This window comes from Eretmochelys imbricata, chromosome 24 (genome assembly GCF_965152235.1).
Source record: "Eretmochelys imbricata isolate rEreImb1 chromosome 24, rEreImb1.hap1, whole genome shotgun sequence".
NCBI classification, from domain to species: Eukaryota; Metazoa; Chordata; order Testudines; family Cheloniidae; genus Eretmochelys; species Eretmochelys imbricata.
This window is the reverse complement of record NC_135595.1, coordinates 3,996,723-4,011,561: the sequence shown is the minus strand read 5'-3', so window position 1 is coordinate 4,011,561 and position 14,839 is coordinate 3,996,723. Positions and strand designations below refer to the sequence as shown.

The following is a 14,839-nucleotide window of genomic DNA, read 5'->3' as shown; positions in this document are numbered from 1 at the left end:
TGCTGAGGACTTCTTGCAAGACAACAGTTGAATCACTTAATCTATTTGTTTCCCACCTTGTAAAAGGTGGATGATTCTTCCCCATCTCTCACCATGCATGTGAGCATCCATGCATTAGCGTGTCTGAGGCATGAGGATACTCCGCTAATGGGCACCATATAGACAGACAATCTGGCAAAGCACAAACAAACTAAAAAAAACCTTGTTGACTTATTTAAAAGGTTTATTTAACTTTTTAATTTGAGGTAAAATACTTTTTTTCTTTCAACTTCCATAACAAAATACAGAGCTATCAGATACCCCTGGAAAAAAATATGTATATTACACATATATTTCTATAACATTACATCATATATATATATAATATATATATGCAAACTTTTTTGAAGACTTTATAGAAAGTGGGACAGCTAAAGGCACTGCACAATGGAGTATTTAAAGACTACTTTACATTTTTATGTACATATACACACACTTAAGTCTGCTTTCAGTGGACAGATAGCTCAAGCTAACAGAGTCAGATGTGTATGCATCCATACTAATCCCTGCTGAATCAACTCTAATAAAGTCAAAGAACATGCCTCGCGAAAAGTGAATTTTTTTTAAAAAAACAACTTTCTATCAGTAAATACTTTTTCTCCTTAAAAACACTCTAAAATTTAACAGGTTTTTTTTTTAAACAAACAATCTGATTAAAAATATTTCAAACCAAGAGAAGAAATCCTTTTTAAAACCCACCAGGAACCATAAGAGGAAAAAAAAAAGAAAAAAGTTACTTTAAAAAATAAACACATAATTATAGAATAAATAAAAAAACAAGACAACCAAGCAATGGGTTTAACCTGTCTTGTAGATGAAGACAGTGACAGTTTGTCACTAGGGTTTTAATGCTTCTAGAGGAGGCTGTTCCTTTCTCTTCACCCACACACTACTGTAGAGAGGTTAAATTCCCTATGTGGAGAGGGGCAGTATTAGCCAAATACCACCCCCAGCTAGTATAGCCTTGCAAAATCCAACTCACCCTTCCCTGGGGGATGTGAGGAATAATTTTCATTATTGAGCAGACTGACCCCAGGGCTTGATATTTTTGCAACACTGAGGGGAGATGCTTGGCTAACATTCCCAACCCCACGCTTTGCCCTGACAATTCTCTCCCACAAGCCTCAGATTACTGCTGGTTGTCTCATTAAAGTTCCTTTCCTACAGATTCTCTATGGCTAAACAAAGCAAAAATGGTTTAAAACATTAACATGCTCTTGATTAGTTAATACAGGTGGACGCTGAGATTTCAACCATTTAAACTTTAAAAGTTTAAATATTTGGCACACTGGAATATATATATATTTTATTTAAAATGTATTTATAAGCTTCCTCCTTTAAGCTGCTGCTAGGCAATGTTAAGTCTGGTCAGGAGGAACACCTCTGCAAAAAGGTGCCTTCCTGAGCCAGCTGGGGAACAGGGTAACGCTGCCTAATGGGCTTTGCCGCCCCCTTCTCCAAAGCTGAATACATCACGCCAATGCTGATGTACCCAGCGTTCACTGGTCCATTGTCCTGAGAACCTGAGTCCTTTATCCCTGAACTTGGAGATCCCAGTTTGCAGTGCAATGACAATCGACCCTCCCACCCCCAACCCAAACCGATTGCAAACTTTTAAAGCCAAATGACATTTTAAATGTAGTTTTAACTTTCATTTGGAAAAAGAAGCGCGAAACAGGTGATTTTATTCCCCCCTCAAATGGGAGCAGCATCCATTGATTCTGGCACTTGGGTATGACGGGGCTGAAGATATGCATTACTGATTCGAAAGGCCTCGAGTTTTTATTCCTGAGTTCATACTGACATCTGCTGGCCCGCTCTTCGGGAAAGGGATGTTCCGAAAGCCGGGGATGCCTTCCCCTTTCCCCCCCGTGCTCAGTTCCAAATTTGGAGGTAAACCTAGACGCTAGAAAGGCAACCCTGTGGGGTAATGGTTACTGCCAAGAACTGGGAGCCAGGAAGTCCATGGGTTCTAAACCACAGCTGAACCAGCCACCCCGCACAGATCGGGCAGCTGGGAGCGAAGCAGGAACTGCACCACGGCACAGATGCTGCAACGAAGCAGAGCTGCCCCAGCAAAGAGATCACAACCCCTTCCCCGCCCCCTGATTTACACACATTTCTGCCAGTGCCTCTCAGGCAGTAGTTACCAAGCAGAGCAGTTCGTCTAAGAATGCTCCTTGTACTATGTACACTACTTCGCTTAGGCAGGGCCTTCTGGCCAGGTTTTCAACTCACTGGCTCCAAGCTGAGCAGGCAAACTGCCCTCTTAACCATGTAGACCAGGTTTATATTTGCCTAATAGCGTATGCAAGTAATACTCTGCTCACACATACTGGCTATGCCCCTCACAACAGTTGCTAAGCTCTCTATTAAAGTAGCTTGCTGTTTTCCTAGACTTGCATGAATAAACGACAACACTGTAGATACGACTTATCCCTGCCAAGATCAATCGTTCAAGTTCCTTTCAAGGAATCATTAGAAATTAGTCCCAATGCAACAGGAAAGAATCACATTCCTTGGTGTAATCTGAAGCCCAGGCCAATTAGTCTAATGAGAAACATAGCTATCCAGGGAACCAGCAGTTTTATCACAAATAATGTGGCAAGGTCTGAGTAGCCACCACCACCACTCACCAAACTGCTGTCATGCTCTATGGCACCAGCTTGCCCTCTAAAATTCACCTCTGAACTTTTCTTGCCCCCACCGGAACATTGTCTTCAATGCCGCCCTACCCTGTTCCTCTCCCTGTCCCTCCGCGCAATCCTTTATATCCACACCCATCGCAGTCAATCTAAACAACGTTTTCCTCCCAATGGTATTAAAAGTGAGACAGACCCCAATACCAAATGGAAACCCAACCTCGGTCAGGAAGATCCAGCTGTTATACAAGCTTCTTCTGTCAACAGACCCTGATCACATAAAGTGTATCTATGTACTTAAGGCATGACTCAAAGTGATAGGGGAACCAAACAATAAAGGGAGTAGATTTAACAAAGCTCTCATTCCTTTTCCATGAACTCACCACAATCAAATTAGAGGGTTAATCTTCCAAGCACTTCCCCACCCATTCTATTAGAAAGAAGAAGAAAAAACCTAGGGTACATTTTAATGCATTCTATTAAAGGCATTAGGTTATTTTTCCCACTCCACTACTCCCTTCCCTGAAAGATTTTACAATTGCTCATGGCTTTTTCAATATTTCAAGAAGGCTGAAAGAACGACCATCGCGTCTTCAAGTCCTAATGAGAGTTGTTTGTCAGACATACAGCTTGACTCAAAAAGCACTGACTACTGCATTTTCAGCAGCTTCCTCCTACTGACGCCAAGCTGGTTTGGTTTTTTGTGTTTGTCTTCCTGCAATCTCTGTTTCAATTTAAAGACAGTGCAACACTCCCGTCCGCCAAACCCGCTGAAAAGAGCAACAGCTCGTGACGCCGACCAAAAAAAAAAATAAAGAATAGCATCGCCGATTGAACTGTTTCGGAAATCTTTTTCCACTGCCGCACCCGACGCCATAAAAAGAAACTATATTCAGATTCCTGCTTCTATAAATACTAGAGAATATAAAGTAGATTATGTCTGGAGTTCATAAGCCTCGCTGGAGACTGTGGCTTGGTCTTTCTGGAGTTTGCGCCAAGGTCTCAACCTCACGCACAGAAGAGGTTAGCGCCTCCCTCTCCTAACCAGGACAAGCAGAGTCTCACCTGCGATTCAACAAATTAAAACAAAACAAAAAACCAAAGTCCTAGTCCCTAGAATTATCAAACCATTCTAGTCCCCCGCCCCCACCCCCTCTGCAATGTTGCTACATAAATACACAGATTCTAGTACAAATGGACTGTAGCGCTTTCCAGTTAGCTCCTAGGTGTCTGATGCAGCTGTGGCTGTCACTGCCTTGGGTGGCGGGACGAGGTGTGAGGCACCCAACACACCGTTCCAGTGCAGCTTCCCGTTCTGGTGCTCCTCTGGGGCTTCGGCCTGCCGGTCACCGTTCCAACGACGTTTTAGACGCAGTTTTGGTGGCATCAGGGCATCCTCTCTCTTTTCTTGCACCCCGGTGTCTCCCACTGGCTCTCTGGATGGCTTCTCTCCACCTCCTTCCCCTTGCCCTTGGGATTCTTCAGTGGGGAAGTTTATTCGGGTAGGTACTGGTGGCACTGAGGGCCAGGACGGGGCAGCTGGCCTGGCAAATACAGCAACTCTCTCTCCTTCCAGGCTGGTGTTTGGCATTACCATGCCAGGCCCTTCCTCCTCCTCCTCACTTTTGTCCTTCCCTTTGGCTGGTGGCTCTTCGCTCTCAAGCTCCTTGTCCACTATGGGCTCAACCTTAACCCTGGGTGAAGCCGGAGCTAGCTGGGGGGCAGTCACCTCTTCAGAGCTTTCCAGTCTCTCTCTGTTCTTACGGCCCACAGGTGGAGGCTGAAGCTTGATCGGGAACTGGGGCTGCTCTTCGGGATGCATCTGGCACTGTAGTGGTGGGACCATGAGCCCCGGATAGCGGGGGAAAGTCCGCGGGCTCAGGTGGTAGTTGAAGACCGAGCAGGCTTGTGAATGCAGGTAGTGTTTCATTTCCTCGGGGTTGAAAGAGAAGCAGCTGCTACCTGTGAAGGGGCTGAGACCTGGCGAGGGGCTGTAGGAGAAGAGGGTCGGAGTCAGAGACAACGCAGGCGAGATTGGGACATTTAAGACCCCACCGCGCCCTGGAAGAGGAGATACGGCAAAAGGACTGTGAGGATCCGGGTAGATCCCAGGCCTCGTGAAGAGAGGCAGCATGATCTCCGGCTTGCGCTTCTGATTATTGATGCTCCCAGCACCCACTGCATTCCGAGAAGCCATGAGATCCACGCCACGCCGCCAGTCTGAGGAGACATCCTCCAACTCTGGCACATCAGGCTTCCTGTCACCGCTGTCGTTCAGAGGCTCCTGGCTGGATGGTCCGAGGGATCCACTGGAGAACCGGCTGGGCTGGGCATCCTCGGTGGGAGAGTGGCTGTCCAAGGGTGGGAAATGGAAGCGGGACGAAGCGGTGGGGACGGGTGGGGCACTCTGTGGGACGACACCTGGTGCAAGGGAGAAAATGAGAAAGGAGTGTTAGGAACCCACATGGCCAGGGAGGAAAGTGTCACGTGTAAGAGCTTCATGGCTGGGGCTGTACCTGGAGATGCTTAAAAAGTAACACAAAAGCACCACATATTCTCTGCAGCGTAATAGGTGATTGGCTGGAAGCAGCCTTAGAAACCTGCTCTCTATTCCCCTCATCTCCCTGCCAAATACCTTAAGCACCTCTGCCCACCTCAAAATCTTGCCACCCTAGGAGGTGAATCGTCTCCTTTGGTGCCTGAAGCATCCTTCCTGCCTCTCTCAGCTTGAGAGAGAGACAAGGTGGGTGAGGTAATATCGTTTATTGGACCAACTTCTGCTGGTGAGAGACAAGTTTTGCAGCTTACACAGAACTCTTCTTCGGGTTCTCAGCACTGTCAACTAATCGGTGATTTTCAGATCCAAACATGTTTCCCCTGCCCCTTCTGTCTCTCTCGAGGTCTCCTTCTCTCTCCTGTTTAATTGAGAGGCTTTTTGAGGAGGCAGTGTGCATGACAGACGTTATGCAATACAGCTTTATTGAAGCCACTACACACACTGCTGATAAAGCTCCAATTCTCACAAGGGAACTTCAAAATCCACCCGTTCGTGCTTTTCCAGAATGGAAGAGATTTGATCTCAGACAACTTCCCCAGTAATATTGCCACTCAAATAGGTCCCCTGTGCGCGCTGTTTCAGACACTCCCACCTGAAGGCTTAAGAAGAACCTTGTGCTTAAAATTTACTATTGCTCACAGGAGCCTGATTAATGCAGTTTTGTGCCTGTTCTCACCTTAGACACAGAGACCCGAGCACCTCTACCTGATAAAGTGCACACAACAGAGAGGAAAGAGGAGAAATCAGATTCCAGTGCCCCAAACAGGTTTAATATCCCAACCCCCACCCCCAGCCAGGAGGAAAGAAAACAGGTTGTAATTAGACAGATGCATTCCAATTCTTCAAACTTTTTTTTTTTTTTTTTTTTTAAATGCATGCCCCAGGGACAGGAGGGAGTGTCGGCAAACAGAAGCAGTAGTGAGCAATATTGGGGTGGAACTGCTCAGACTTGTTGCTGTAGTAATTATAGATCTGCAGTGCAGCTTCACACTACATTTTATATCCCTCATGCTTGAGTTCAGAGCACCTGGAAAATACATTTCTCCCCTACATACAACCCTTCTCACATGGGGGAAGCAACTCTACTTCACTGTCGATTTCTACTGCTCCATTGCCTCCTACCCCTAGGGGGGATGCTTTCTGAAAGGACAGGCTCTTTAAAACCACAATTCTGGACTTTCATGGTGGAGGCTGCCCAGTGCGATTTTAGAGTCAAATGATGAGTTAGATGCACAGTAGTTGCACTGCCAGGATCTATCAAGGTATTTATGAAGTGTCCCAGTCATCACGGTAGCTAAGCACAAAGTACAACAGTAAGGTTAACAAACATCCCTCTCAGACTATAATCCCCGGGCTTGAATAGCTGCCATCACTCAGTCTCCACAAACACTATTCCCCTTTCCTTTGTTAGGTTGATCTTCAGCCATTCACCAGGCCCTCTTGATGAGGTGAGCCCTGCATGGCGCTCTGAACATGGCCAGGCGAGGGTTCTTTCTGCCACCTCCTTGCAGCATTGAGTTCTGCAGTTTAGGCCCCAAACGTAATGGCTCCCAGAAGTGTCCCACTGATCATGTTCAACATGATCTGCCCTGGTGAGAGTGGGGGCTGTTTAAATATGCAGATGCCATTCTATACCCACCAACGGTGCACACATCCTTCAACATTAGAATGTATTCTTTCCTGGGGTTGTGTGCTCCCTATGATTCCAGGGTTAGCCCTCAATTATATGAAGCAGGTCATGGGATCTTAGATTCCACCGCACAACCCACCAGAGTGGAACTCAAGATGGATGGACCCTCTGACAGCATAACTGCAGCATTACTGCTGGCATTAGCCCAAACCCTGGTGTGGAACTTATACTCAGGAATGACTGACTCAATGACAAGAGACTCAATGCCCCAAACATCCTAATGGCCAACACCGATGCTTCCTGTCTAAGCACCTTGTGGCTACCCCGTTAAACCATTGTGGATTTGGGTCACCACAAGAGTTCAGGAGCTCCCGTGACTCACAAGCCAGTCAAAACTCACCACTGAAAGCTGCTCTAATCTGCACTTGCTGGTAAATGCCCCTGAAAGCCAGAGCAATTTAGCCAAGAATTGTTCTGCTTGACATAAAAGGGGCAGGAACACAGCAATCAAAGGCTGCTGTCAGCATAAGAGCTGGTTTAACTGCTCTTCAGTAGAGCAGGGAGCTTTTTATCACTGTCTTTAGGCTGTGAACTTTTTGATAACATTTACATGTACCCAGTCCCGGAGACCTCTGGACATCGTAACAGGAAAGGTCACATTTATACGGCACCATAAACGTACAGGGTGCTTTGCAAGCACGTAGGACAAGGTCCCTGCGATAGAACCGAAACCCTCTACTATCAGAAGGACAAGACACTCAAATAAAACTGCAAGCGAACTGCAAACCCCCAACAACCAATAAAGACAACCAAACAAGCAAGCTTACATAGAAAGCCTGTATGCCTCAGGCTTGCCTTGAAGGCTGCCATGAAAGGGCAAACAGAGGGGAAGTGCACTCCAGTTTAAGTATCATCATAGTACTGACATTCCCACCATATTAGCTCTGATTGCTTGGGAGACGCCAGCCTGGACAAATTAGAGATTGTGGAAGGAATCTGTACAGATCGCTGGGTGTGATTTTAGCTGCCTCCCTGCACTACAGGCATGTCACAGCATAAGCTCAGCATTCCATATGCTGCCAATCAACGCACACTGATTAGGATTTGATAGGAACCCCATTTCCAGCTTACCATTGGGCCGTATGTTAATAAATGGATAGTTAGGCATCACCAGCTTGTTGAAGTTGAACTTGTAGGTAAACCTTTTGCCTTTTGTCTTGTGAAGAATCCTCTTGTTATAATAATATCTGTCAAAGAAAAAATTAAAAAATTATCAAGAGCTCTGCCAGTCAGATGCAATACAGCTTAATGTCTATTGCTTAAGCCACTCTAAGGCCTGCCTTCCTTCTACTATGTCCAAGTTTCAACTGTCTACAAAGAAATAATGCTACTCAGAGAAGAAGAGTAAAATTAAGCACATGAAAATTGAGGCTGTTGTCAGGAAAAGTTTCCAAAGAATAATTCCTAGCTCGTCTATAGCTCTTTTCAGCCATTGGTCTCAAAGCACTTTGTGAAGGTTAGTATCATTATCCGTTTTTTACAGATGAGGAAACAAAGTGACTTGCCCAAAGTCACCCAGCAGGCTAGTGGCAGAGCTGGGAATAAGACCATAGGTCCCACTGCAGTGCTCTCCCTACTAGGCCTCCCAACGTAGGGCTTCCTAGACTGTGGTTTCCAGAGGACTTGCTGGCAGCCCAGAGAGCTGGCCGGGCACATGGTATTGGCTCGTCATTTCCAACGGCTAAATTCCATTAAAGATAGCTACGTATGTTACTTTTCCGTGGCTACTATTCCACGTAAGCAGTAGCAGTAGTTGGAGATGCCACAGGGATGTTCAAGGACTGAGAACGGGAAGGAACGTGTCCGTAAGAGAGTCTGCATTCCAGTAAAGCTCACATTCTGAAAGCACCTGGGAGTGTGATTCGCAGGTGGCATAGCCATGCGCTGGCTCACCTCAAGGTAGCACGCTAAAACTTGTAGCGTAGCCACGGTAGCGGCGATCGACTGTGGGTTAGCCAAGCCAAGCTCGCACCTACGGGGTTAAGTGGGTTTGCACTCAGAACTGCTGTCTGGGCTACCATGGCTACATGACCGTTTTTAGCATGCTAGCTCCAGGAGAGCTAGTGCATGGCAACGCAAACTGGGCATCAAACTTAACCAGTACACCGAAATACTACACACGATTCACCCCCACACCCCTTGCTATTTAATATCTTGGTTGTCGGCACTTCATGTTTGCACAGATGGCAAGAAATCAAGTGGCTGGAGTACAGGGAGGGAGTGGGAAGACAAAGGTTTCCTACTTGAGGTGGCTGCTTGAGCCAGCGCTGCTGATTAATCTCACTTCAGTGAAGTTCTGAGTGTGATCGAGGAACCAAGGCATGGCTGGATCAGGCAGGTGGAGTTTTTTCCACTCCCATACATCAATTGCAGCGTTGGTGTTATTCAATTTATTGTTTCCTTCCTGTTCCATTATGTGTCTGTTTTGTTTGCTGCCTTGTTTATCTTTGCCTGCCCTGCCCAGGAGGGATCAGAGGGCACATGACAGCGAGGCCCATATTATTAGCAAGGTTGGTAACTCCGCAACTTCTCAGAACGGAGCCCAGTGTCATTTTTATAATGACAGCTCTGCCCAGGCTACATCTCCCCAGCCAACAGGCCTGGGCCCATTTTGAGGTGCCTCCCCCTTCAAACTACACAGCAGAGATTGAAAAGCTCTTGAAGGGGGTAAATAAAACTGGTACGTGTTCTGGTGAAGGCTACACAGCGGGAAAGATTTCAAGAACTAGGATGGACGTGGACAAGGAGAAAAGGTAACAGAACTTTACGAATAGATCCAGAAGTGCATAGTAAAAACTGATCAACCCCCGTCACCCTGCCCACCACCACCACACGACAGTATTGGCCATACACTACCCTCTGTCTGATGCACACTCCTATGATGTCAGCAGCTCTTAGCAGGTTAGGGCTGAACTCTAATGCAGTGCAGCTGAATGTACTGCTGCAGCAGGTGCAGAACACTACTGACGGAGGCCAAGAATTATTATTTGTATTTTTGTAGCATGTAGGGGTCCGAGTCATAGACCAGGATCCCACTGCATTGTGACTTTTGTTTATAGATACAACCACCAGGATAAAGATAAGGGAAATACAACTGTTGTAAAACAACTGATTGCAGGATCAAGAAGGAACCTTAATCCCATGTCTTCACCCTCTAATTCTGTACAAGTAGGAACTGGTCTTAAAGAAGGGAGTTGCTTTCTTGGAAATTTTATCACTGATGGAATAAGCCAATATTTTTCCTGCAACACATATATTACTCAAGCAGGCATCAGAACCGGAGGAAGAGAAGAGACAGGAAAGCTCCCAAGTAGTAAATTCCTGATTACAATGATCTTCAAGTTATAAATGCAAATTTATGTCATTACACCCCACAGTCAGGTAGAGGACAAATCTGCTGTTATGTCACAACCCTCTGGCAACCTTGTGGTTATTTCCTCCCCATGTCTGTCTAACCTTTTCCAAATACAACCGTATCAACCACCCAGATGGTCCCATAATTCTCCAAAGTTTAGGGGCAATTGAGCTGGGGAGGTTGAGTCAATTTCCACGATCAACTTTGTACATGAATCAGCCACATCTTCTAGCGATCCTTCCCTGTCAACCCCATTCTGAATATTTCACCCTCATCAACAATTGTTTTCAAGGATCCTTCCATTCACCTGAGGGCCCGGCTCAGCTTGTCGTAGTTCATTTGTGGTTTGCATTTCCTCCTGCCCCACAGACGTGCCACTTCATCTGGATCCTTGATCACAAACTCCCCATACTCGCCCTGCTGCCAAGCAATTACATGGCGGAATTCCTCCTTCTGCAGCAGCTCCAGGATAAAGTGCCAGAGCTGGATCTGACGGGAGCCAGGGCTCGATTCAGTTTTGTATGCCCACTCTGGGAAGTGATAGCCTTGAAGAGAACCCAAAGCAACAGAGTGAAATAATTAAAAGTCATTAAAACAAAAAAACACACAGCAAACTTGAGCTAGGAACAGAGCTCAGCGAGTGTAAGGTCTTTAAAGCAGTGGCTGCCTTTCACTGCATCTAGCAGAATGGTGCTGTGATTTTGGTTACCGTCTCTACACGCTACTATAGTATAAATAATAGGACTCGAACTCAAGGGTCCTGTCCACCAGTTCCCTTGCTGTAACTATACTGCCTCCCTAGAGTGGAAAATGTGAAAAATCAACATTGTGAAACCAAACAGAAGACCTAAAGATAAAAAAGACATTAGAAGAACCAGAAAGAATGGAAAGGGATCTTTACACACCAGACATCTTGGCCACATTTTTAAACATAGGTGTCTAAAATCAGGCACCTAAATCCATATTTAGGCTTCTAAACGAGAGGCCTGATTTTTAGAGGTTTTGAGCACCCACAATTTTCATCAAATCCAGTCAGCTGCCCAGCCTCTAAGAGAAAATCTTAGTCTACACCACTTTCAGCCATGCTGACAGGTGCTTATGAATGACTGTCAAGTTTAGCTGTGCCAGAACAGTTTTCCAGCATAACTATTGTTGTCACAAACCCTGCATGCAAAACATCTAGAGGAAAATGTATTCAAGTCTTAACCCAGTTACTGCTCTGCGTGATTCCAAATCCAAAACTCACAGGATCTCACCTATAATATCAAACAGCTCTGTAATTAGGTTCGCAAAAAGAAAAGGAGTACTTGTGGCACCTTAGAGGCTAACAAATTTATTTGAGCATAAGATGCATCCTATGACGTGAGCTGTAGCTCACGAAAGCTTATGCTCAAATAAATTTGTTAGTCTCTAAGGTGCCACAAGTACTCCTTTTCTTTTTGCAAATACAGACTAACACGGCTGCTACTCTGAAACCTGTAATTAGGTTAACGTTGATGGCCTGATCCCCATGCACACACAGCTCTGACAAAGGGGTCTTTACAATTTCAGAACCACGTACAGGGTTCTCAGTGTAAATAAGAATCAGGCTTTTAAGAGTTCTCATTGTGCAGCATCTCACATTATATACACTTCCTTACCTCCTGCTCCTTCTGGCTTATCCACAATGCTGCAGCCTGCTTTCATTTTCTCCCTCCTGCTGACTGTGAAATAAAAGGAAATAAGCAACAACTATATCAATATGCAATTATTACCCACAGGACTTTGAATCTTGTTCCTTCCTGTATAAAGCTCCTTTAGACGAAGTAGCCACCCCCAACCGATAATATTCCCAACTCCAAGAGATGGTACCCAGGATTTCATTGCTATTAGCAGCCGTAATTACTAGTACCTGACTTAAAACCACAACATGTAAACACAGAATTTAATAGCTGCTTCCCTCCTGACCTGCCATTGAAATGTAAAAAAGAAACACTACAGCAAGACGGGACCATGAGACAGACAAAACAAGCCAAACAGTTTGTCTTCTGTTACTAGACAGGCCTGAATGCCAAAATACACAAGCTCCTGAGCTCACCCAGATGTACCAGCGAGAGGGGAAAAATATCCAAACATCTGAATGCCACTCAAGAGCGGACATCTGATTTTGATTTTTTTAGGTCAATTAACCCTGTGTTAAGAACTACCTGCATGTGCTTTGCCTGATCACACAGAGCGAAGCCAAGATATAGGCATGTTCCCAAGAATATTCTGAGTTACAGGAAGTAAACACATAAGATCCTTCTACCCATGGCGTTATTCAAGCAGAAAGACATCAAAAAGCACTGCAATTGTCCAGTCGTGGGGGGGGGAGGAAGCGGAGGGTGAAGAAGGGGAAGGGGGGAGAGAGACAGAGAGAGAGAGAATGTGCACCACTATACAAGTTGAAAGATAAGTGGGGGCCAGAACTAGCCCTAGATCTGTCTACACAGTCCCTTGTGAACAGTATCCATCACCAAGACAGTGGAAACTAAATCCAGTTTAAACCTTGTTTCAGCTCAGAAATGGGTCTGTCAGCAGGTGCTTATGATCAGCCCTTCTTAGGGATGACTGAACATTTGGTTAAAGATTTATACTTCCTCAATGAAGTTTCCTGTTAAGATCTATGTTTACAAATGGTAAAGCTAAGGAAAGTAGGGGAATGGAGGTAGGTGAGAATAGTGTGTTGCCCTCTAAAAAAGGAATAATCAGTAGGTTTCTTTTTTCCACAATATGTTGGTTTTTTAAAACATTGTTCCCTATAGTTTAAATTTCCAGTAGGGTAAATAATGACTGGAATTGGCAGGGTTACAGAATTCATCAGTATTTAATTTATGAGCATAACCCCTGTTTGCTGGGGGTTATTATGGGTGCAACACCATTTGGGGGGGGAGGTATCCTATATCCTAATAGTTGAACAACAACGTTTAATTTCTTTGGAACCTTCCTTTGGGGACCTCAAAACATTTATATTAATGCACCCAAGCCTCCCCACCACCACCGTGGGTGGGGCAGGACAATTTAAAGTAGATTTCCTTCCCCCCCACCGCAGTGTTTAAACACTCAAGTTATAGGGAGTCAGTCATTAATGAGACAAAACCAAGAGCCCTAACAAACCAGGATTAGAGCAGGCAATTTCTCCTAACAGAGCAGGAGCTGATAAGGGCCAATAAATGGATTAACCAGCCCAGCACTAACAATCCCCCCCCACCCCCAGACCCCAGCACCCTTCTCCTCAAGCTCACCACACCCCTCTCCCCAGGCAAGCGCCTTTGATGGGCCCACACCTTCCTTCTCCCTCATGCCCCTAGAAATTTCCAGCACCCTTCTCTTTGGTGGCTTGCCAAACCCCACCACAGCGAGGCACCCCAAAATACCCCCAGCCAGCTCCTTAGGGGCCCCCTTCGAAACTGACCTTACCCCGCAGCCCCCAAAATAACCCCACGACCCCATCCCCGCCCAGAAACACAACCCTCCCCCGCCGTGGGCACCACAGACCTTCACCGCCCCCACTGCACCCTTCTCCAGCCTCCCACCCCCCTCTCTATCCCCAAAGAGCCCCCCCGTCCTTCCTTATATAGCCCCCCCGCCCCCCAGAAATCCTTCCCCGTGGAGCCTCAGCCCCCTCGTACCTCCAGAGACCCCCCCCACCCCCTGCCCCTTAAATACGCCCCTCACCCCCCCTCCCATTAGCCCCAGGGACCCCCTCCGCTAAGGTCCACGTATATTTCCCACCCCCGTCAACCCCAAGCCCCCTCCCCCACTAACCCGCAGCCCCTGAGACCCCGCCCCCTGCCCCCCGTAAATACGGTATTCCCCTCCCCCCCCACCGGTCCCAGACACCACCCCCCCCCGCCGCCGCCGCCGCCTAGGCCCGAGGAGCGGCTGAGGCGGCGGCCCAGGCTGGGGCCGGGAGGCGGCTCCGCGGCCGCCCGGGGTCGGGGGAAGCGCGCCCCGCCCGCCCCGGCCTCACCTCAGTGCCCGGGCGGCGGCTCTGGGCGGCGGAGTCTGCGCCCGTCCGAGTGTCTGGCTCGCTCGCTCCTTCGCCTGCTGCCTCCCCCTCGCCACCCAGCCCAGCAGCCACCGGAACCGGAACCAGCGCCACCCACACGCTTCCGGGACTGGGCGCCCCCACGCGCTTCCGCCCCGCAGTGGCGTCACCGCGCACACAGCGGGCCTCACCTGCCCCGCCGTGCAAGCACGCACGCACGCCCAACCCCCATCCGCCTACCTCTCCAACGAGTGCCCGGAGGGGGCAAACTACCCCAGAGAGCGAAGTGGGACCAGAATGGGAGGGGGAGGAGAGAAGGAGAGGGGAATGGAGGAGGGTTAGAGGGGAGGGGGAGATAAGGGAGGGGGGATGAAAAGGGGAGGGAGAATGGGGGGGGGACTATAGAGAGGGGATAAGGTGATAAGAGGAGGGGGGAATGGAGGAGGGTTAGAGGGAGAGGGGGAGGGGGACGGGGACATAAGGGCGGGCGAAGGAGAATAAAGGGGGAGAGGAGGGGGACTATAGAGAGGGGATGGGGTGATAAGAG

General features: G+C 47.4%; 1 protein-coding gene across 1 annotated transcript; it reads right to left on the bottom strand.

Annotated features, from left to right (window-relative positions):
- Positions 1-202: 202 nt before the first annotated feature.
- Positions 203-14,404, bottom strand: ETV3 (ETS variant transcription factor 3). The gene is made up of 5 exons (XM_077841175.1): positions 14,275-14,404; positions 11,924-11,986; positions 10,591-10,828; positions 8,000-8,115; positions 203-5,102 (listed from the first exon to the last, which is right to left on the bottom strand). The coding sequence occupies exons 2-5, from the start codon at positions 11,967-11,969 to the stop codon at positions 3,904-3,906; spliced, it is 1,599 nt and encodes a 532-aa protein (XP_077697301.1). The 5' UTR covers positions 11,970-11,986; positions 14,275-14,404; the 3' UTR covers positions 203-3,903.
- Between the last annotated feature and the right edge of the window lie 435 nt (positions 14,405-14,839).

Bases quoted from the DNA above. Each gene is read 5' to 3' on its own strand.
- ETV3 (XM_077841175.1), bottom strand. From the start codon at position 11,969: ATGAAAGCAGGCTGCAGCATTGTGGATAAGCCAGAAGGAGCAGGAG. The intron at 8,116-10,590 runs GTGAATGGAAGG...TTTCTTTGACAG, and splicing joins AAGCTGAGCCGGGCCCTCAG to ATATTATTATAACAAGAGGA. The intron at 5,103-7,999 runs GTAAGCTGGAAA...CCCTTGCACCAG, and splicing joins TATTAACATACGGCCCAATG to GTGTCGTCCCACAGAGTGCC.